This window comes from Pipistrellus hanaki, assembly GCF_964339955.1.
Source record: "Pipistrellus hanaki genome assembly, chromosome: 17".
NCBI lineage: Eukaryota > Metazoa > Chordata > Mammalia > Chiroptera > Vespertilionidae > Pipistrellus > Pipistrellus hanaki.
In genome coordinates this window covers 6,762,757-6,785,393 of record NC_140519.1, presented here as the reverse complement: position 1 = coordinate 6,785,393, position 22,637 = coordinate 6,762,757, and the positions used below count along the sequence as shown (strand labels likewise).

The window sequence follows — 22,637 nt, the reverse complement described above, 5'->3', positions numbered from 1 at the left end:
TTTCTTAGCCCACTGATGTTAGTCTGATATCTTTTTTTTTTAATCCTCATCCAAGGATATGATTTTTAAGAGGAAAGAGAGAGAGAGAGAGAGAGAGAGAGAGAGAGAGAGAGAGAGAGAGAGAGAGAGAGGAACATGGATGTGAGAGAGAAACATAGATCCGTTGCCTCCCTAACACGCCCCAGCCAGTGAGGGATTGAATCAGAAACCTGACCGGAAATCAAACCCAAAACCTTTTGGTGCATAGGACAGTGCCCAACCAGCTGAGCTACCCTGACCAGGACAGCTTGCTACCTTTACATTCTATAGTAAGTCCTACTAACCTACCCTCTCCCCTGCTTGACATTATTTGAAAATCATACTTATCTGAGTGTAGGTGCCTAGCACCTGGAAGTCAGAAACAGAAGAGTCCCACATCAGACACTGCCCTTGCATATATTGACGTTCTCTCACAGTCCAATCCATCAATAAGCAACATCACTAGAGAATGTGAGCTAGGACAGAAGAATGTGTGCTTTGTATTGTTTTGTTTTACTCATAGGGGTAAAAAGTGCAATAAATTTTGCTCAACTGCCAGTGGTAGCTGTTGAAGACATCAGTGCCATGACTTAGGGACCTTTCTTTCCAAGGAGGCTCAAGAAAGTGTAGAGATGACATCTAACCCTGAGGGGAAAGGGCGTGGTGGGTAGAAGAAGGATGGGTATTTTAAAGACATTAGTCACACAGATCTGTTGAAGATCCCTCGCCTCCTGATTGGCAACCGCTCCACTGAGAGGAAATCAGCTCACCCATTGAAAGTGGGAAATGACTATGGAGAGGAGAAAATGGTTATCTATTTCCAGATCCTGCCAACTTCCATACTGTGCTTCTGCTGTATCATAGTCACAGACCTATACAGTGACAGGAAAATAATTTCTACTCTTCCTGTTCAAGGAATAATGTTATTGATCTGCACTTTATCTTTTGTTTTTCCTGTGACTCAGCAGGTCAGAGCAGCCTCAGTTAGTTCCAAGATGTCCATGGGATTAAAATGTGTTGCACGTTAACGGGAGGCGAGGAACTGCGTTTCAGCACCAAGGAGAGTTCCCTGCTGTTTTCAAAGGGGTTTGGGCATTCAAAACTCACATTATTCATGAGGCTAGAAAGAAATTTTGAAATGGAGTTTGATAGACAGCGGCAGCGATTAACTCACTTCACTCATGAGAAAAATTCTAATAATTTCTGTAAAATAAAAACTTGCCAGGGTTTCGTACATGTTCATGATTTCTATGCTATCCTATTTCTCTTAGCTTCCAATGCAATGGGATTAGTGAATCTTTTGTCTATTGTCAAAACCACGGTTTCTGAGTGGATCTAGCCTAGAGGAGGCTCAGTAAAGTCACAGCAGCGTTACACAAGCAGAGATTCAAAGCTCCATGACAACAAGTCTTACTGCCCTTCTCACAGCTGTAAGCTTCCTGAGGGCTTGGTAAGTGCTCAGGGAATATCTGTGAGTGCAGTGGGAATAAATGACTTACTGAATGACATCAGGTAAGTGACAAGGGGTGAAGGAATAAGTGTCTCATTTGCAATGAAAGGTCATTTTATGTGAGTGGTCTCAGAGAACCTCGAATACCACGCTACTCAATGAGAAACTCGAACATGTGGCCGATAGCGATGGAGTCTGGATCTCAGACCACGCCTTTCCTGCTTTCTCGGCCTTCAGCGGAGAGGGTTCTTCTTAGAGACCTGGACGTGTCGCTCAGGGGTCAACCCTTGCAATCCACCCTCTCCAGGCCAGCACGGCATCCGCCCACCTCTGCCTCCTCCAATGCTCAGGTCAGGGCGTCCAGACTGCCTGGTTCTGCCCGGTCACCAGATGGACAGGACACAGGCCCAGAAGGCTAACCCCCCTCCCCTTCCACCAGGCCGCCAGGAGGACCATCCCTGTCCCTGTTCCCACACAGCCCCTCCTTCTGTGCCAACAGTAGAAAGCACCAGGCCTTGCTCTGTGAGGGACCCTCAGGAGTCCAGAGACAGCTGAGCCCAGCTGGGCCAGAGACGAATGACAAGGCTGCGGTTCTGCTCTGAGTGGCCACCAGAGAGGACATGGGGCCACCCTGGGAGGCTAGAATCTGCCAAAGACAGGGCCAAAGGCGGAGAGAAGAGACGAAGGAGTGAAAGCGGCCTTTAAAACACATGTTTCCAGCAGGCAGAATGCTGGGAAGGCTTCTCCATCTCAGAGAGCCTTTCCCTGGTGCAGGACTATTTGTGCTAAAGGAACATGTGTGAATGGGGTCAAGCGTGCTGGTTCCCAGGCAGGCACGGCCCAGTTCTCAGCTCCTGGGAGGGGGCCTCTGGGCTGAGGCGCCACTCTCCTTGGACTGTACTACCAGGCCCCCCGAACGGGGGGAGCCGCCAGGGCAGGGCTGATTTCCAGTCCAAACTGCATCCTGGTGCTGGGCACTCCAGCACCGCCGGCCAATCAATACTGAATGCTCGGCGGTTCTGACTCTGCGCGAGCCCTGTCAGGGGACCCAGGGAGCCAATCTGCGCGAGCTTCGGGGCGGTGATTATTCACGGGCTCCTGCCCCTCGCTCTTTCCCTCGCTCGGCCCCGCCGCAGACTCAGTGCCTTACCCAGGCTCCTCTCGCTCGCCGCTGCCGCCGCCGGACCCCTCATCCTCCCGCCGCAGCTCCGCTCTGCCCAGCCCCGCGATGGCAAAGACCGCGATGGGTAAGGCGGCCAGGGGCCACCCTCACCCTCACCCTCACCCTCACCTTCACCCCCCGCCTCGGAGCCCAGCCTGGAAGGCACCCGGAGGGGGACGTTTCATAGACAGAAAGGCACGCGGGGCTGCACGGAAACCGAGAACCCCTGTGCGGGGTGGGGGTCCGGGGAGAACCAGGAGGAAGGGAGGGTCGTTGGGCATCCAAAGCCAAGCTTCCTTTTTAGAAGTAGCCGCAGGTCAGCTGCCTTCCCAGGGTGGGGGGGTCGTTATGTTGCTGTGTTTAAAATTAAGGCTCAGCTACGTTTAACATTTACCTTAAACGAGGTGAAGGGAGATTTTGGAAAGTGCTTCGTAACGCCCTTTATCTCTCCTCTGGCAGGAAAGAAAGAGAAGGGAAGGGGGAGAGAGAGAGGGAAAGGGAGACATTGGGGAGGAGAAAGGGGTGGGAGAAAGAAAATGCAAAGTCAAAGGGTCCCTTCCAGGCTGGGAAAGCTGGGTGGCGAGGAGGGCGGGTGGGGACACACGGGCAGGGGGTGCGGTATTGTCTCGGGGCCGGAGGACCGCTAGCCCTGGGTGCGGCGCCCGGAGGGACGGGGAGCGGCTCCTTTGTTTTGGGGGGAGGGAGGGGACGGTGGGAGCCGGGAGGGCTGGGAGGGCGCGGTGGGCAGCTGAGGGGGCCCCGGGGTGGGGTTTCTTTGTGTGAGGAGGCAGGTCCCCGGGGGAGGCACCTGCGGGCTGGGCTGGAGCACAATGCGGACCGCCCCACCCTGCGCGGAGCCGCCGCCCAACCCTCACCCCCCCCCCCCCAGCGGGGCGTCCTCTCGGGCTCAGGCAGCGGGACCCCGGAGCCACGCCCGCCCCGGGCCCCCGGCTCCGAGCCCGGGCTGGGAGTGCGGCCGGGCCGCGGTCCCCGCCCTCCCGGCCTGGCCTCATTGTTCCGCTGCAGGAGAGGAGGAAAGTGGGTTAGCATCTTCTTGGAGCCGCGCTGCAGAGGCGACTGGGCATGCAGCAGATAACGGCTTCTGTAACCTCCTGTGGGCGCTTTTGGGGAGCAGCTCCTGGAGCCCACAGACGTGCGTCTGAATAACGGACACAAAAGGGGTCAGGGCTCCGGCTGGGCCACGTGAATGTCCGTCCCGCAGGCCGGACGGGGCCAAACCCCGCAGGTTTCACGGCGCAGCCCAGACCCCAGGCTGCTGGAGACCGAGCCCCGGCGGGCCCCGTGCTCTGGCCCGGGCTGGCGGCCCGGTGACAGCGGGGAGGGGCCCGGTGACAGCAGGGAGGGGCCCGGGTCCGGGGTCGGCGGCTGGCAGCTGCCCTCCCGGGGCCCGGGGGTGAGGCGCGGGGAGAGGCGGCCGGTGTGCCCGGGAAGCCCCGCCCTGGCCCCACCCTCGGCGGGGAGCCGGGCGAACTCGGCCTGCGTCCTGGCTGGAGGGAGGCGGAGGGGAAGGGGTGGGGGGAGGTGAGGCTCTGCAGTCCCAGGGCCCCTCTCCCTCCCCCAACCCCCGGCCGGGAGCCGCAGGGCGCACAAAGGCGCGGCCCCGCCCGCCGGCGGGAGACACGGGTGACCCTGCCCCGGGCGCGGGGAGCGTCTTCTCGCCTCGGCTGGCGCGGCCCGCGGAGCTGGGGACTCTCTCCACCGCCCAAGCCCACGGCCACGCTCCGCTCTCCCGGATCCCCGGGGTGGGGACCTCTGGGGCAGGCTCCACCGGCGGGACCCGCTCCGGGCGCGGCTCGGCCCCACCCCTCCCTGCTGGGCTGCACCGCCGGCCGCCGGGAGGGGGCGCGCGTGGCGAGCCGGCCGGGGAGCGGAGCCGCGCTGCAGAGCCCCGCCGCGCCCCGCCCTGCCCCCTCCCCGCCCCGGGGTGCCGCCCCAGACCGGGTCTGCAGTGTCCTGAGCTACCCCCTCGCCCCAACCCAGGTTCCCCGCAAGTCCCGGCCGGGCCTGAGGACGGGGGAGGGGACGCCAGCTCTGCGGTTTTGCTGCAGGGGATGCGGCTGGTACCCCTGCCTTCAGTGTCAGGGCTATTTCACATCCTCGCCATTAGTATTTCCTGATTCCGTGGCCTTGTTCGGATGGTTTGAATGACTGCAACTGGGTTAAGGATTAACCCTGGTCGCACTCACCCTTCTTCCGCCCACTCTTCCCTTCCCCACCCCTGACCCCGGCCCCGCCCCCAAAAGAAATTCTGTCCGCATTGCTCATTTTCCTTTAGAAAGCAAACGTGTTTTCGGAGCAAACGTGTTTTCGGGTTTTCTCGAAATGATGTGTGTGACTGTGGGTCGAATGCAGGCGCGGGTGCTTGCTCAAGGCAGGGCTGTGTGCTAGAGGCTGCTGGAAGATTCTCCCCAGAGCGCTGTGGCTGCAGCGGTGAGCATGTGCATGGATCCCTGAGACAGGATCTTTGGCATGCATTCCCTAAGATTACATCTATAAATGCATAAATACAGGTTTTGCACAAAACCTTAACTCCCCCTCCCCCAAATCTGTTCTTCCCATTGCTGATTCTTGATACACTATCAATTCTGCGCAGAAACGCGGTTGGTGAACCGGTAGCCAGCGAGTCATTAATAGAGCCCCACCCAAACACCCAGCTCTGTCCTTCTGCCATCGGCAGGCTGCGTCCGCAGACCAGGAGGAGGCAGAGCCTCGGCAATGGTGAAATGGTGGGTTTGGAACTCATTCCCATTGCAAAGCATCATCGATCCATCGCCAGGGCGGATGCTCTGTCCTGATGGATGGAACAATTACTGTATTCAGCGTGGCGGCTCCGGGCGCACAGAATACTTCCCAGACCTTCTTAACGAAGCAGTGCCTTCTACATGGCTAGATAAGTAATAGAAGTGAGAAGGTCAGGGTTTGGTCAGGATTTCAGGATGAAATTGAATTGAGTAGCACCAGCTTATCAATTAATCTTACAGAAATATATACAGGGGTGGACAGAAATGGGCTTACATTTGTGAGTAAGCAAAACAGTTATTCTTTTATTTTTTGTGAATGTATTATTTTCCATATGAACAACTACTGTAAGCCTATTTTTGCCCGTGTATGTATGTATGTATGTATATCAGGTGCAGACGCTGAGCCTGAGCCAGCATTATGCAACCTCTGTTAGCCTAACGCAGTTCACTCCTGTGATGGTAAAAATTAATGCACTGATGGTGTTTGTCAATGAGTGTGTGCGTGTTAGCATTCTCTGAAAGGAAGTCCAGTATATTTTTTAAATAGTAAATAAAGGTGGGATGATTTGTAATGCTGAGATCTAGAATTTTGTTTAGCCGAAACTCGCAATGGTTTTGTGATGCAATTTGCAGGTTTGTGGTGAATTATTCTAGCCTGAGAGAGGGGGGGTATGTTTACTGCTAGAGAAATTGCTTCTGCCCTTAGTCACTAACATTTTTAGCAGGGTTTATCTGTTGCATTACACACACTTTTAATTACTATGGGTTTTCCCCCATTATTAATGGATAGATTTGGAATAAACATTTTATCATTTGGCCCAGTATGCATGCAGCATTTCACTACGGTTCAAGAATTGCTCTCAGCGTGCCAGAAAGCTGAGTCACACAATAAAATACTTTTCCGCCCTATAATTTAGGATCAAAATAGTTTCTGAATTCTGTGAATATTCAGTAGTTGCTATTAATAATAATTTGAAGTTAAATCTGTACAATTAAAACGTAAATGAAAGATGAATGAATTACATATTTAATTGGGGATATTTCTCATTGATAAATCCAGACCATCTTTAGAAAAAAATCCTGATTTATCAATCACCATTGTTTCTCACTCCAATGATATGGGGCTGACTATGGACTCCGCCCACCCCTGTGGCCGGTTCCTCACCTAAGGATGGTACCGTGGCCTCCCCGAAGGTGGCTGCCGGCTCTGGGCGTGGCCACCCCAAGCCCCTGCAAGCTCACTCCAGCTCCAATTTCCTCTTTGGTTTTAGAAAAACACGCGTTATTCTGTGGTCGCAGGATGTATAATGTAAGAAATTTGCCAGACAAGAGGAAAAATACCCAGCTAGCCACTGACCCAGATGTTCCAGTACCAAGGCCAGTTCCCTTTCCTTGTTCTCTCAAATGGAAACTTGGGAGTCTGCATTAACTTTTCTTCCCACTAGAGGGCATTCGAGTTCTCTAAAGAGGTAGATTAACCCACCTTCAAATACTTTCTTTAATGAAATATTTTTAATTGGCTTATTCGATTGCTTATTTGCTGTTTTAGTGTTATGCTTTACCAAAGAGGAATAAAAATGGTTGTGAGCCTGGTCAATTACAATGTATTCTCTTACAATTTTACTTTCTAGTTTCACTACATTGTTACTATAAATCATATTAATTTGAGGGGAGGTGGATAAATAGTGGAAAATGGTCCGTAATAATAAAAAAAATTACTAGGAAAAAGAACATATTAATGTTTAAACAAAAGAATAAATTAAACAAAAGCATTGTTTACTTATTCATTTATTTACAATGTGCTTGATGTTTGGGACATACCTGGCCAACTCTACAAAATATTTCACTTCCAAACCCACATGCTTAGGAAGTTCATTCTTCTGGAGTTACATGTTTTGTGCCATCAATTTCTCTTCATTGGATTTTTAAAATATATTCCTGTTGCGGGATGTAGGACTCAGCAACAGACCTTCAGGAGAAATGTCACAAGGAGCATTTGACTCTATGTGTGCATGTGTGTGCGAGCATGTGCACGCACATGTGTCTAAGAAAAAATTAATGTGTCTTGTGGTACAGTTGAGAAAGACTGATAAATCAATATCCAGCATCACTAGCTTACTGTTATTTACCAAATAATGAATTCAACTTGGCAGTTTTTAGGTGTGGATTAATATACAAAAGTCTGAAACTCCATTTGCCCTACAACTAATTCATTGCAAATCCTCCTTCTACCTAAGCAACTAAAGCAGAGGGTGCATCCTAGCTAGTTTGGCTCAGTGGATAGAATGTTGGCCTGTGGACCAAAGGGTCCTGGGTTCAATTCCGACAAGGGTAACAGGGTCCTCTCTGGCCCAGACCCTGGTCAGGGCACATTCAGGAGGCAACTAATGTATGTTTCTCTCACAGCAGTGTTTCTCTCTGTCTTTCCCTCTCTCGTCTACACTCCCTAAAAATCAATGGAAAAATATCCTCGGGTGAGTATTAACAACAATAAAAAAGAAGCAGAGGCCAAAACCGGTTTGGCTCAGTGGTAGAGCGTCGGTCTGTGGAATGAAAGGTCCCAGGTTCGATTCCGGTCAAGCGCATGTATATTGGTTGCGGGCACATCCCCAGTATGGGGTGTGCAAGAGGCAGCTGGTCGATGTTTCTCTCTCATCAACGTTTCTAGCTCTCTATGCCTCTCCCTTCCTCCTCTCTGTAAAAAAATCAATAAAATATATTAAAAAAAAATAAGAAGCAGAGGGTGAGCTGCACTAACACTGCCTCTCATTGTGCCCCATGCTCCCTGCTGACAAAGCTCAGCCGCACGTCTTCCTTACGCCATGTGAGGAAGCCGACAGCTGAGTGTGGCTGCAGATCAGAGGGCAGATTGTCCGGGGCTTTCTGCCTCTAAGCCAGGCGAGGACCCTCTTTTCTCCTAATACTTCCTGAGGAAGTCAGGCCAGAGGGGAAACGGGTCTGCGAGGACCATCAGCAGAGACATCACCTGTCCGTCCTCGCCTGCAGTGTGGCTGCCCTGCAAACATGGCCACATTCCTGGAAACATTATCCGGAAGAACAATCCAACACATGAAATATCTCAAATGAGAAGTTCAGTGTTTCCCAAAGAGGGTGCCAAAAGCATCCCAGCTAAAACTGGCCGTGGAATGGGGAGAATATACTGTTATTCAACAAACTGGATTAAGCCTCCTCCATCCTTTGTTATTGTTGTTAACTATTCACTTCAGGGTCTCTCAAAAGTTAGGAAACTTTCCATTTTGCAACTTCTGGTCCATTAAAGAAAGAAGAAAACCCGCTGACACAGCATTACGAAAGGAACGTGTGCTTCAGACGGTGGGCCCGGCCCTGTGAGGCTGCAGGGCGCCTCACTCCGAGAGAACAAGTATCATCCTGACGACCTCGAAGACTGAGCCCTTTACTCAGCAATTTTACTTGTGACACTGCTTTCTTCCAAAATCGCTTTTCTGGCACAAGGATTCCTATAACAAGTGACTTTTACTGATTGATTTAACCCTTCCATAACTTGCTAGGCACTAATCACTTACACATATGACCTATGTGAACCACCCAATAATCCTTAAAAGTAGGTCATTTTACAGGTGGGGAAACTGAGGCACAGAGAGATGAGTTGATTTGACTGCCAAGCTACCATAGTTTGTCAGATCCAGAATTTGGGCTCAGACCATTGGCCCCAGAACCTGCGCCTTTAACCAACACAGACCTGCTTCCCCGGCGGGGTGACCCACAGGCGGTCAAACCTAGGAGGCTACCCTTCGGTTCCATAGGCTGAGGGGGTCTCCCCTTTCTGAGAAGACTCCCCTTGAAGAGGAAACACCTTCAAATGGATGAGTTGTTTTAATAGCTCACGGGCTTTAAAATAATTGCCATGATCTGGGCTTTGGGGGAAAGAGATGAGAGATCTCCAGGGGTTGCAGATATGGAGCACGTGGCTCTCGGAACGGTGCTGAGGCAGCAGGGGCTTCTGACGTGGACACGCTGTGATGGCCAGTTTCTGGGGGGAAATGAGGTCTGGGCGTAATCGAATCGGTACCCTCCTGGATAATGCATTTCACAATGGATTCTTCCATTCACCGTAGATACCCAATCGTAACATTTTGTCTTATGAAATAAACCGAAGACGGAAAGAAATACGCGCTCCAGGCCTCCACACCTAATGCAATCGCTGGAATTGCTTCACGCCTCCTGACGGGGCTGCCGCTGAAGCCGGCAGGCGGCAGAGCGCCCGGGGAGGCTGAGACACCCGTGCGATACCGTTAATCACCTTTTAACGAAGGCAGCGCGTCTGCCGTTTGTCACGGAGGCGCTCGCAGTGGAGCCTGTGTTTGTGTGATTAGAGATAACATTTTGTGTACATTTGTTCTTACAACGCACATTTATGTGGCTGTAAAGGTTAATGGATGCATCCCAACAGCCCCGCACTCACCCTGCAAACAGCTTGGCCGGGAATTGTACTTGAGAGAAGAAGCCACGTGCTATACTATCCAACCACAGCAAAAACATTTGAGATTTTTCTTATTGGTCATTTTGCTGACCTCTAGGTAAAAATATTTACTGCTTCAAAAAAAAGTACAAGATTCCAAAAATTTGCTTTGTGATCGGAATAGATCATTACGGTTCTTACATGGTCCAGGAAGGTACATTAAGAAGAATGTTCCCTGGGGTGATTTTTTTTTTTTTTTTTAAGCAAAATGATTGGGAAAGCACCCCTGGTTAGAGGGCTTATGTGGCAGTCACTGGTCCGGAGCAGCCAGCTCTGCTTTTGATGTCAGAGTTTGTACGTCACCATTGCAACAACGACTTCCTGTTGCAACCAATAATAAGAATCTGTCCTCTTCTAGCTGTCTGTCTTTACGGCAGGATTAAAAGACATGGACGGATGTATTCAAACCCAGTCCCACAAACACTTATACAGGAGAGCATTGACATTGACATTTTAGCCTCCTACTCCCTCTTCTGGAACTTTGCTCCCCCTACAAACTGCAGCCATATTAATTTCACTCAACAAACCGACTCATTGTAAACCTAAAGAGTCATCTTCCCCTTTGGACTTCCTGGTGGATGCAAACCAAACCCCGAAGGCAGAGCTCCACTTAGAACATATTGGCTGCTGCAAAGCTGAGACCAGAGAATATCCTGCAGCTCTCATCGTGCTCACCTCCAGACCATCGGGAGGGCCCCACCACCTCAGGCTGTGGGCCCGGCTGGGGAGGGGGCCTCCCCGGGGACCTGCTTCAGAACGTAATTGTCTTTATTATTGCCTTTTATTCCCAACATTGGCGTCTATTGCTATTATTTAAGTTCTAGTTTATCTGAGAAGTGCCGGTTAGCATCCTTCACACTCTCATTGTTCAAAAACACAAAAAATTACCAGAGTCGATGCTAGGTTTTAGATGCACAATATACATGATCTAAGACTCCTATCACCTTAAAAATCATCTTTTCATTGGACTTGAGAACGACATTTTCCTTTTAGAGTTGAGAGAGAGAGAGAGAGAGAGAGAGAGAGAGAGAGAGAGAGAAAGAGAGAGAGAGAGAGAGAGAGAGAGAGAGAGAGAGAGAAAGAGAGAGAGAGAGAGAGAGAGAGAGAGAAGACAGCTGAAACCGGTTTGGCTCAGCGGATAGAACGTCGGCCTGCGGACTGGAAGGATGCAGGTTCAATTCCGGTCAAGGGCATGTGTGTTGGTTGTGGGCACGTCCCCAGTGGGGGGGGTGCAGGAGGCAGCTGATTGATGTTTCTACCTCTCAATCCCTCTCTTCCCCTCTGTAAAAAATCAATAAAATATATTTTTTTAAAAGAGCAGACAAACACAGAATATTGAAAAATGTTCAAAAGGGAAAATTAGATAGCCTGATCTTCCTATATTAGCCCTTGTAGTTCTTAGAACAAATCGTTTTAATCGTCACATAATGCCTAGGAGATGGGCATAGTACACAGGTTACTCTGTGTTAAAATGAAACAAACATGAAAGTGATTCAAATCTGCCAGGCACCACATAAATTCCAGGGGTTCATTTTTCATCGTTGGTTAGGTGGAATGACTGGATACTTTATTCATGAAAGCCCCAATGCCATGCATTCAGAATGAGTATCAGGGAGCAAGGAGCACAGTCAGAAACTGAGTTGTTTGCTTTTTGAAAAACACTTCCCAAATAGTAAAAATTGAGCTCTGGCCTGTGTGCTCAGTGGTCAGGGCTTTGGCCTTCCAACCAGAGGGTCGCAGGCTCTATCCTTAGCCCCAGTCAGGGTGTGTGCGGGAGGCAACCAATTACTGTCAGATGTTTCTTTTCTCTCTCTTTCCTCTTCCCTTCCACTCTCTGTCTTTATTTTTAAAGATATATTTTATTGATTTTTTTTTTTTTTTACAGAGAGGAAGAGAAAGGGATAGAGAGAAACATCGATGAGAAACATCAATCAGCTGCCTCCTACACACTTCCTACTGGGGATGTGCCCACAACCAAGGAACATGCCCTTGACCAGAATAGACCCTGGGACCTTTCAGTCCACAGGCCAATGCTCTTTCCACTGAGCCAAACCAGTTAGGGCTCCACACTCTCTTAAAATCAATGGAAGAAATATCCTCTGGTGATGATTAACAAAAAAACATAAATAAATAAAGTTGAAATAAAAGTTGAGTGGCTTGTTCAGACAAGAGTGTCTGATATTTTGAATGCTTAGATTCAACTTAAAATTCTTCTTTAAAAAAAAAAGAAAAGAAAAGAAAAAATGAACATTGGCTGAGAAGAAGCAATAACTCACCTGAAGTTCTATTACAACCCTAGCCAAAATGTCGGCTTGTGGACCAAAGGGTCCCAGGTTCAATTCCGGCCAAGGGCACATATCACAGTTGCAGGAGACAACCAATCAATGTGTTTCTCTCACATAGATGTTTCTCTGTTTTTCCCTCTCTCTTCCACTCTCCCTAAAAATCAATGTCCTCAGGTGAGAAGTTCCCAGTCAGTCCCCACTAACTTTCCCCTCAAACCAACCTTCTTTAAGGGAAGGTGGCCCAGCGAAGTGGAGAGAGTTGCTGGGGAAAGCCTCAGCAAGCGGACACAGAAAACGGAAGAAGGCAGACAAGCCAGGGGTAAAACTCAGTAGTTTTCTTCTGGCTCCACATTTGCTCCCTGCCCACATCACCTTGACATCCTCTGCTCTCTGAGTAACCCCGAGCAACTGCACAAGCAAAGCAAAGCAACCACCACCAGACGGACGGTCAGGTGCGCGGGAGGCGTGGTTTGAAGCTCATCCAGAAGTTACAAACAAGGAAAAGCTCGGTAATGAGGAGACACTTTCAACAATAAAGATTGTTATTTTTTTTTTAAATCAGTACTAATAAATCCCACCAAAAAATGGCCAGGTCAGGGAACATTACTATTCCGTGTCAGAGCGAGTTACCCTGCTTCCCTATTCACTACCCCATAATCCTTGAGCAAATTGTCCTTTCTGGACCACTAGTGTCTCAGTTCTGAAAGGGGGAAATAATACCCCCTAAATCACTCAGCTGTTAAGAGGATTAAGTAACAACTAAATGATAATCACTTTGTAATAAAAATATTAATCCCCTTTCTAGACGCTTTATATGAGTGATAGAAACACTAAATAAAAATATCAATTTAAAGGAAAAATCTAGCCTTGACCAGTGAGGCTCCATCTGTTTGTCGTCATCCTGTGCACTGAAATGTTGGGGGTTCAATTCCCAGTCAGGGCACATGCCTGGGTTGTGGGTTCAAGCCCCGGTTGGGGTGTATACTCGAGGCAACTAGTATATGATTTGTTCTCACATTCAGATTTCTCTCCCTCCCTCTCCTTCTCTCTCTAAAATAAATAAACCATCTTTTAAAAAATGTTTTCCTAAGTAAGGTAAAATTTTAAATTATTTGAGATATTTTTGACATATAACATTATATTAGTTTCATGTATATAACATGATTGATATTTGTATATGTTTTGATAAATTATAATACTTTGAATTTCCACATGTAATAACAAATCTACTAGAAATTACTTAGGATTTAGGAACTGGTCATTACTCAATAATTCCTTGTGATAGAGGGAGAACTGATATTACATTTATTTTTTAAATATATTTTTTATTGATTTCAGAGAGGAAGGGAGAGGAAAAGAGAGATACAAGCATCAACGATGAGAGAGAATCATTGATTGGCTGTGTCCCACACTGGGGACTGAACCTGGAACACAGGCATTGCCCCGACTGGAAATTGAAACATGATCTCATGGTTCAATCGCTTAGCGATGTTCAACTGCTAAGCCACACTGGCAGGGCTAATATTATATTTATGATGTAGCTACCAATATAATGTATCTCTAAGACAAATCCACTCTGGGTAATGCCAGAATTAAAAGCACATTTCTCCTGCACTTATTTCTCATCTTACGTTTTTCTGTCATATTTCATATGTCATCCCATTTAAGTATGTACATCTATATTAATAAAATTATAATATGCTAATTAGACTGGACAGCCGAATAACCTGTAGTACATATATAATTGACAGTTTCCATAAAACTGACCCTTTTTACCTATCCAGTAAGGCTCATCAACATAAAATGTCTCATTTAATAGAAATAAAAACTGATTTCAGAATTATTAAAATGTAAAAGTCTCCTGAAGAGCAGGAAAGGGGGAATTACAGCATGCACACACACTCACACACTCACACACACACACAGACACACACACACACACACACACAGTCTCTGATTACTAAAATCTTATTAAACCATCCATTTCATTCAGACCCCACACTGCTTGGCTGTTATCAACTCCTTCCTGCCTCTCCAGTCTCCTCCCCGCCTGGCTCTCTCCTGCCCCCTACTTTCCAACACCTTTCCATCAGCTACATCATTGCTTTCACAGGCATTTTCTTATCTAGATCGGTTTAGCTCCCTCCCCTCAACCCATTAGTAGATACCCACAAGGAAGATCCTAGAACCAAACACTGCAAATAGAATGTTCCTTAGATGACTTCAGTGGGGGAAAGGATATGGATTCTCAGAGTTTAGTATTATTTCTGAGTCTTTCATGAAAGTAACACCTTTTCAATTGACAGTGTGTCTGGTACCAATCAAAAAAAATCTACAAGATATTAGCAGAATCTAATTGTTAGAATAAGAAAGATATCCTGAGAAATCAAATTAGTGTTCATGCATCTGGCACCTGACTTTCCAAAGGCTTAACAGAGGACAGTTGACTACGGATATAAAAGAGCATTGTAACTTTGGTTTTGCCTCCAAATATTAATTCACATACATGCATGGTACACAAACTAGGAATTACCTTTATGGCAAATGCAGAAACTATAGAAATATGTGATTACATTTACAAGTACAATAGAGTCCTTGTTCCAATTTGATATTATGGATGATAACAATTTAGATATAAAAAATACTCTATATTGTTTCACATTTTACGCCATCAAATACAAATAAGATAGACACCCACTTTCTCAGAAATATGAGATGAAGACATCAGAGGAGCTTCCTCTTAAGGCATCAATACAGTTTAAATCCTCCCAAGGTCATAATATATTGCTCTGGGAGGGGAGCTCAGCCTCAAAGAAAATTCAGACATAGCTTCACTAAAAAAAAAAATCTAACAAGGTTTTGAAATGCCTCGCCAACACTCAAAGGAAGAGAGAAAAGAATGGCATCGCTTCTATCAACCAAAAACTTGGTTTAAAAAATATTTTTAGTAGTAGTTCAAATAAAAGAAAATGAAATTCAGACTTTAGGATGAACTTAGTTTAGGACTAACATTGAAGAAATGTTGAGTTAAGCAGCTTTGAAAGAATTGGATTCCTTTTCTCAAAAAAAAAAATTAATGAAAAGCACAACAGTTGCTCTGTATTGATGATGTATTGCAGCAAGCTATGTTAACCCACTAGAGAGAGGAGACGCAGGCAAATGGAAGCTGGGAGAGACACTGGGCTATCGGTCTGCTGGCAGGGCTGAACAGAATAAACTAATTGCCTAAACCAATTGAGAGGGAAGATGTCCTTCTTGACAAATAACAAGTAGCCAAAACTTATAAATAATTTAAATATATAAATTGATGGACTTAAAATAACTTAATGGTGCTCACCAATCCAAATCAATCAGGTTTCAAAAAGTAGAAAAACAAAATGCAATAACCAAACTAAACTAAAAATCCTTTATGATATATACAGGGTTTGGCAAAAGTAGAGTTACAGTTGTTCGTATGGAGAATAACAATTAATAAAAATAACAGAAGAATAAACTCTGCATACTCACAACTGTAAACCTACCTTTGCCCCATCCTGTATTTCCTCAAAGTCTGAGCAAACTCTCCTGGTCTCAGGGATTCCTGTGTGTGTGTTATGGCTTCTGTATATTGAGAAACCTACCTGCACGAGAACACAAGGTCACTTTTTAAATCTTTCTGAGTTTCTGTGCCATGTAATTATTTATTTCAAGTAAATCAAAACCCAATTTTCTATTTCTTTGTTTTCTCTGTAACCATTTGTTTTATTACAAAAAGAAACAAAATGCTATTTTGGCATGGAAAAAAATAGCAGTTCAACAAAACTACACGTCCCACAGCGTGAGCGTGAAGAACTTTTGTTTACCATTTCTTGGGAGACCTTTTATTCCCAAACATCCGGAGGAGACAGAAAGTGTAAAGAAAGCAAGTGCAGGCAGCGTCCCCTGGACGAGGTTGTCTTGTACGTTTGGATTCTGCTGTTACGTGGTGAAGGGAAACGCATGGTGGGACTCCGAGGCAAAGCCGTGACCTGCCTTGCATGTGGCTTTTCGTTCCTTGCAGAAGACTATGCCCATTGAGAGCTCTGGTGTGGGCTCTGAGGAATCCTGTTTCAGAAAATGAGTCTACCTACCAGAGCCTGAGGAAGTCTCATTTGGTTCCCAGAACAAAAAGAACCGTTTCCGGGGCATGTCTAGGTTAGCCTGAAGGGCCACGTTCACACTCTTCACCGCCTCAAAGATGGTCCCTGACGGTAATGACACCTGGGAGCTGTGACATTACGATGCTGGACACTCGTTGCCAAGTCTCCGTTACTCTCACCTCCTTCCAGAGATACTCAGAAATAATAGCACTGCAATCATTCTTAAATTCCGAGTAGTTCTAAGCCTTGACAATATTTATATGTTTTATTTTATTATTTTTTATTTTTAAATATATTTTATTGATTTTTTTACAGAGAGGAAGGGAGAGGGATTGAGAGATTGAAATATCGATGGGAGAGAAACATCGATCATCTGCCTCCTGTACACCTCCCATGGGGATGTGCCCACAACCAAGGTACATGCCCTTGACCAGAATTGAACCTGGGACCCTTCAGTCCGCAGGCCAACACTCTATCCACTGAGCCAAACTAGTTAGGGCTAATGTATATTTTTTTATCCTATTCTCCTTGAGACAAAGCAACTATAGGACATGTCACCTAAGGAGGGCTCACAAAGTGCGGAAACTTGTTTTCTTTCAGCAGAAAAATATTCTCTGGCTGTTCGCTTTTGCCCACTACACCGGTTACATAAGCATTACTGCACAGTTTGTTTGGTTTTTTAAAAATATATTTTTTATTGGTTCTGAAAGGAAGAGAGAGATAGAAACATCAGTGATGAGAGAGAATCACTGATTGGCTGTCTCATGCACACACCCCACTGGGGTTGGAGCCCACAACCCAGGCATGTGCCTTGACAGGGAATTGAACTGTGACTTCCTGGTTCATAGGTCTACGCTCAACCACTGAGCCACACCAGCCGGGCACTGCACAGTTTTTGAATGGATAACTGAAATAGACCTTCAATGAATGTGATTTAAAAATACGATTTTTTTAGGACACTATTGAGTAAATATTCCATAGCGTGCATTGTACAAAGTTTAATTGAATGAGTCTAGAATTCTTGGGGTTTTGGAAACATGTGAAACCTACCTGAGGCTTCCATGACCTTTGTCTGAAATAGTTACTGTCTATGAATTACAACATATCCTTTATTTCCTAAGGGAGCATTTGGGGAGAACCTGCACACCTCAGATGACAGACTTACCCAGATAAGGATTCTATCCCATGGCACGGAACCGTATGAGTATTATTCGGCACAAACACCAAATTAAAATACTTCTCTCAGTCTCAGTTGGTGCTAGTATCTATTGTAAGTTGTACAATTTTGAAAGACACACTCAGAACTACAGCAACAATACGGACCTCTAGAATGCATAGAGGTTTCCCACATTCAAGGAAATAGACATTTATGCAAACTGCTCAAGAAATGTGCTCTGAACTTTTAGCAGCACCAGGAAGTGAGGTCCAGGTCGGCACCACTGAGTTCCTTAGCACAGTTTTGATCACAAGGACTGATCTTTTCCTCGTCATGATGCTTCGCCAAGAATCAATCTAACTGAAATGTAAGAGCCTCATATACCCAGTGATGGGTTGTTTGGCTTTGACCTTAAAGGCCGCTTTATTTGTCTCGATATTTATTCCTATGGAAACAGTATGCTGCTTCAGCAGATCAAATATTAATCTTTGGAAACCTTCCTGGTCTTCACAGCTTAGGAGGCGGTAATTCTTGTGGGGAAGGTGTGTAGGATGAATGCAAACTGGATCCATATTTATACTAAACCCAGTAGCATGACATCGTCGTAGCAGAAATATCTAGGACATTGCCTCATATCAGAGATCTGCTGGGATTTTTTTAAATATGAGGTTTATTTTCCATTTAAATGCGTTGAATCCTCAATTACATATTCATCAACCAAAGTTTTTTTAAGGCCCAAATGCAAGGTAATCTAGTATGTAAGTGTTTTAAATGAAATCATTTTAGTCTATTTCATCTTTCAAGAAGAAAATCAGTGGAGGTCCCAAAAACATAACTAAATGAGGTGACTGATTTGACTTTGAGAAAATAAACTGCCTCAGACTATAGGACCTCAGAGCAATCAGACTACCAAACACATCACATGCACACATATGCACTCACACCCACACATGCATGCACACATGTGCACATGCACGCATACTGTATGGTCAAAGTCAAGTTAAAATAAGCATCAGAAGCTTAATTTGTAGCATTAAAACAAGGCACTATGAAAGAGCTGAGAAGCCACTGGTTCCCATCTATGTAAAGACTCGGACAACAGGAGGCAAAGGGCGGGGGTACAGTGAGGAGAGCAGTGGAAAGTGTGGGTTCAAGGTTTAATGATCATGGGTGGAAGGTTCCGGTCTTCAGAACCAATTAGCCAAGAGCCTGGCTCTGCCACTGCCTGCGGTTCAATCCGGGGAGAGCCAGCCAGGCCCACAGTTGCCGCCCCAGTCTAACGGTACCCCCACGGAGTTAACAGTACCTCCGCCCAGAATGACAGATTTTTTTCCCCTAAGAAAAGGGCCATCTTTAGTTCATGTTTATGAAAATTGGTACGTTTCAAATAAAAAAATTTTTCAATGAAATCCCTCAGAAGACAGTGCGAATCTGAGTGCTGTAAGACCATGCAGGCACCGAAACCGGGTTGGCTTAGTGGATAGAATGTCAGTCTGCTCCCAGGCTCTCTCTCTCATCGATGTTTCTAGCTCTCTATCCCTCTCCCTTCCTCTCTGTAAAAAATCAGTGAAATACATATTTTTTTTAAAAAAATTAAGACCAAGCAGCACCATCTCCTGCATTCTCCTTCTTCTCTGTGCCCTGGACACTCTGCCCAGAGGCTTTCAGAAGAAGGCTTTCAAGTTGAATCAGATGAAGTATCGAAGCCAAGAACCTCCGGCCCTCGCTAGACAAACGCGGGACCATGAGAAAGGAAGGGAAGGGAAACCGCTAACAGACCCTGGGCGCTCTCTCTTCCGGAGCCGTCCAGGGCACGCGTCCTCAGTCACGTCCAGGCCTCAGGGGGACTGTCCTTATGGTCACCCATTCGAGTGTCCCCTCAGACAGAATGAGACGTTTTCTCCCAAAGTAGCCCCTTAGGAACATTCCCAGAAACATCTCGTCTTAGCTTTCACCTGGCGACAGGAAATCTAACACATGTAGCCACTCCCCACTCAGCAGTAGCCAAAACTGAAGAGACAAATAAAATGTTGCTCAGAATGAATGAACAGAAAGTATTTTATGACACTACTGATTCCAAATGAAGTAACAACAAGATGGTAGGGATGAGAGCTCATGTTGGTGCCTTCGCACACAAGCCAAGTGAAGTAGAAAGTTTACAACTTTTATTTTTATTTCAAAATAATGGGGCAGAGCATATTGTCATGAATAATATATTTTCTTGCTGACACACAACGTGTATAAAATTAAGAGGTAGTTGAAAGTTGAAGCAAAAGCCTTAAAGCTGATGATGTAGACTTAGAAGCCTGGGGAAATAACTATAAATGTGTGTATCTATTTCACATTTTACCAAGTAGGCAAAATATTTCATTTTAATCTACCCCATGATCTAATCAGATGATTAAATCTCAAGAACAATTATTTTGTTCTCCACTACTCTGTTCCTCAAAGAAAAAAAAAAAAAAACTCTCTCAATTTATAAGCACACAGGAAAAAGAAACGGAAAAATCTCAGGTAACTGCCTGCCAACATACATCATTCCTCAAATATCTGGATAACTGGTGCAAAGTGTCTTCCTAAAATACCTGGACAACACCTCTTTCTCTCTCTCCTTGGCTGTGACATGCATATGTAAGGATATACTTACTCATATAATAAGAATATACACTCAGGGCACTAGCTGGTTTGGCTCAGTGGATAGAGCGTCAGCCTATGAACTGAAGGGTCCAGGGTGCGACTCTGGTCATGGCCATGTACCTCGGTGCAGGCTCAATCCCCAGCCCTGGTCAGGATGTGTGCATGAGGCAACAGTGTCTTTCTCACATCCATGTTTCTCTGTTTCTGCCTCTACCTCTCCTTTCCACTCTCTCTGGAAGTCAATGGGAAAATATCCCCCGAGTGAGGATTAACAATATATGTAATATGTAACATATGTTATATATAATACATATAAGTGTAATATTTATATTTTTTAGAGTTCCTGCTCAGCAACTCTTGCTGAGTTTTCTCACCATTTGCACCAAGTAAAATCCATAAGTTCAAAAAAAGGTTTCTTTCTTTCTATAAGCCTCTATACTTGTGCCAATTAAACAACAAAGGCCAAAGGAAAATGGGAAGATAAAAAAAAAAGCCTTGGATTCTGTATTTTAAGCATCAGAAATCCTAATATACCAACAAATAAAAAGTAGTCCTTGCTGGTTAGAAACCATATGTAGACCGTGAAGGTGTGTGTCCCAGATCTGAGCAGATGGTTGGAGGAAGTGAATAGTTACGTTCAAACTGAACTCCGCTGTGACCCGTCGCACGCTGTACAAGTGCCTCCACTTCTCTGAGTGTTCACTTCATCTGTGCGTCTAGACTAGTTAGTTGTGTGGAGATGACTAAATGAGAAAATGCATGCAAACGGCTATGCACCGTGCCCACTACATCTTTGTGCTCAGCCAATGGCAGCTGTCAGCAGCACCCGCAGCTCATGCGGCCTTTCGGAGGGTGGCAAAGCTATCCCTGTGCGTTCATCACTAGGCTGCATGGACATTGCTATAGAATCACCATGTGTCATGTGGGCTGAATGTTACATGAATTCACTGGAGAAATACACCTCCTTGCAAACATTAGTAGTTAATTAGTAGTTAACTATGAAGAAGATGACATGGCGTTAACGGTCACCTCCCACATCCCTGCACCTGTGCATCCAGCTCGGCTTGCATGCGCTGGGGTCTGTGAAAAGATTAATAGAGGCTGATTTTCAAAAGCTGATAAGAACAATTGTGAATTAAAAGTAGGAAATATCAATAGTGAGATATTATTAGCGTGTTTCTAATAGCTTTTGCGTTTGCTGGGATTTTGTTATTGTCCATACAAAAGGTTATCCAAATCATGTGCATTTCAGCACCTCCACCATGCCCTGCTTTCTGCAAGAACCACTCGCCACGGGTCTTCGTTTTGAGGACACTGTCTCAGGAAAGCTCCCCTTGACCCCATCCAAGAGCTCCCCTCCCCTCTGCCCTGGGCCCACATTCAGATATTGTTTCCTGTCAAGGTGCTTCTTTCACACTCTCTCTTGCATTCCCCTTCCCTTTCCCCTGGCACTACCACTTCCAACTCCAAACCATGGTGCCTCACACTTCATTCAGCTGTTTCTTTCTTTCTTTCTTTTTTTAATATATTTTATTGATTTTTGTACAGAGAGGAAGGGAGAGAGATAGAGAGTTAGAAACATCGATGAGAGAGAGTCATCTATCAGCTGCCTCTTGCACACCCCCTACTGGGGATGTGCCTGCAACCAAGGTACATGCCCTTGACCAGAATCGAACCCAGGTCCCTTCAGTCCTCAAGCCGACGCTCTATCCATTGAGCCAAAACCGGTTTCAGCATTCAACTGTTTCTTAAGCGTGTCTCCCCGGGGCAGGCCTTTCCGTCATAAAGTGGCCAAATCAATGTAAGGAGAGGCTTTTATCAGGTACCTCCTCCCCTCCCTCCCCTCTCCCCTCATCTGTCCCTTGGAAATGTTTAATGGCTCCCTGTTACTAGGATGAATGTCACGGCCAGACTCTGACAGTGAAAGGGGATGTTACTGATGGGCTTAAACCAGCCCACTGCCATCTCTGCTTCTCAAAGTTTTCACAAAAATATTCCTAAGGGTTGATGCAAAACCAAGCTCCCAAGCTTACGTTTCTTTTAAGATTACATTTAAAATCCACGATATTCTAACATTCCTAGATAAAACCTACCCATGCTTGTCTCCAGGCAGGTGTGACATTGTAACTCACAATCCGTTCCCATGAGCAAAATTTCCAAGCATCTTCCCCGAAACCCTGGAGCAGAACTGGCTCCCAGGAGGACTTCCCGCCGGGGAGCACAGCCTGTGGCCACGCTGTCTCCGGGGGCGCAGAGGACCCCATTCACAAATACTGGGAAGTGGGTGATACCCCCCGGAGTTTCCAACCCCTCTGGGAACCCCAAGTCCATAAACGTCTCCCATTCGGACCTTCAGACCCCAACTCCATGTCAGTGAGCAGTGCCCCCTCCCTCTCCATTTCCTCCGCCGCAGGATAAAATACAGCACACCCAGTTCAATGTGAATTTCAGAAAAGCAAAGGGAGATTGTTCGTATGTCTCATGCAGTATTTGGATTAAACTTAACTCCGTGTCCTATGTGTGTATTTGCTAAATCTAGCAACCCTGG

The 22,637-nt window shown here is 46.2% G+C and overlaps 1 protein-coding gene across 1 annotated transcript in view; it reads left to right on the top strand.

Annotated features, from left to right (window-relative positions):
- Positions 1-2,429: 2,429 nt before the first annotated feature.
- The window catches only part of STMN2 (stathmin 2), a 38,104-nt gene continuing 17,896 nt past the window's right edge, over positions 2,430-22,637 (top strand). The window contains exon 1 of the mRNA XM_084865000.1: positions 2,430-2,715. Coding sequence (XP_084721126.1) covers positions 2,697-2,715 — 19 coding nt within the window. The 5' untranslated portion in view covers positions 2,430-2,696. The remainder of the gene's footprint in view (positions 2,716-22,637) is intronic.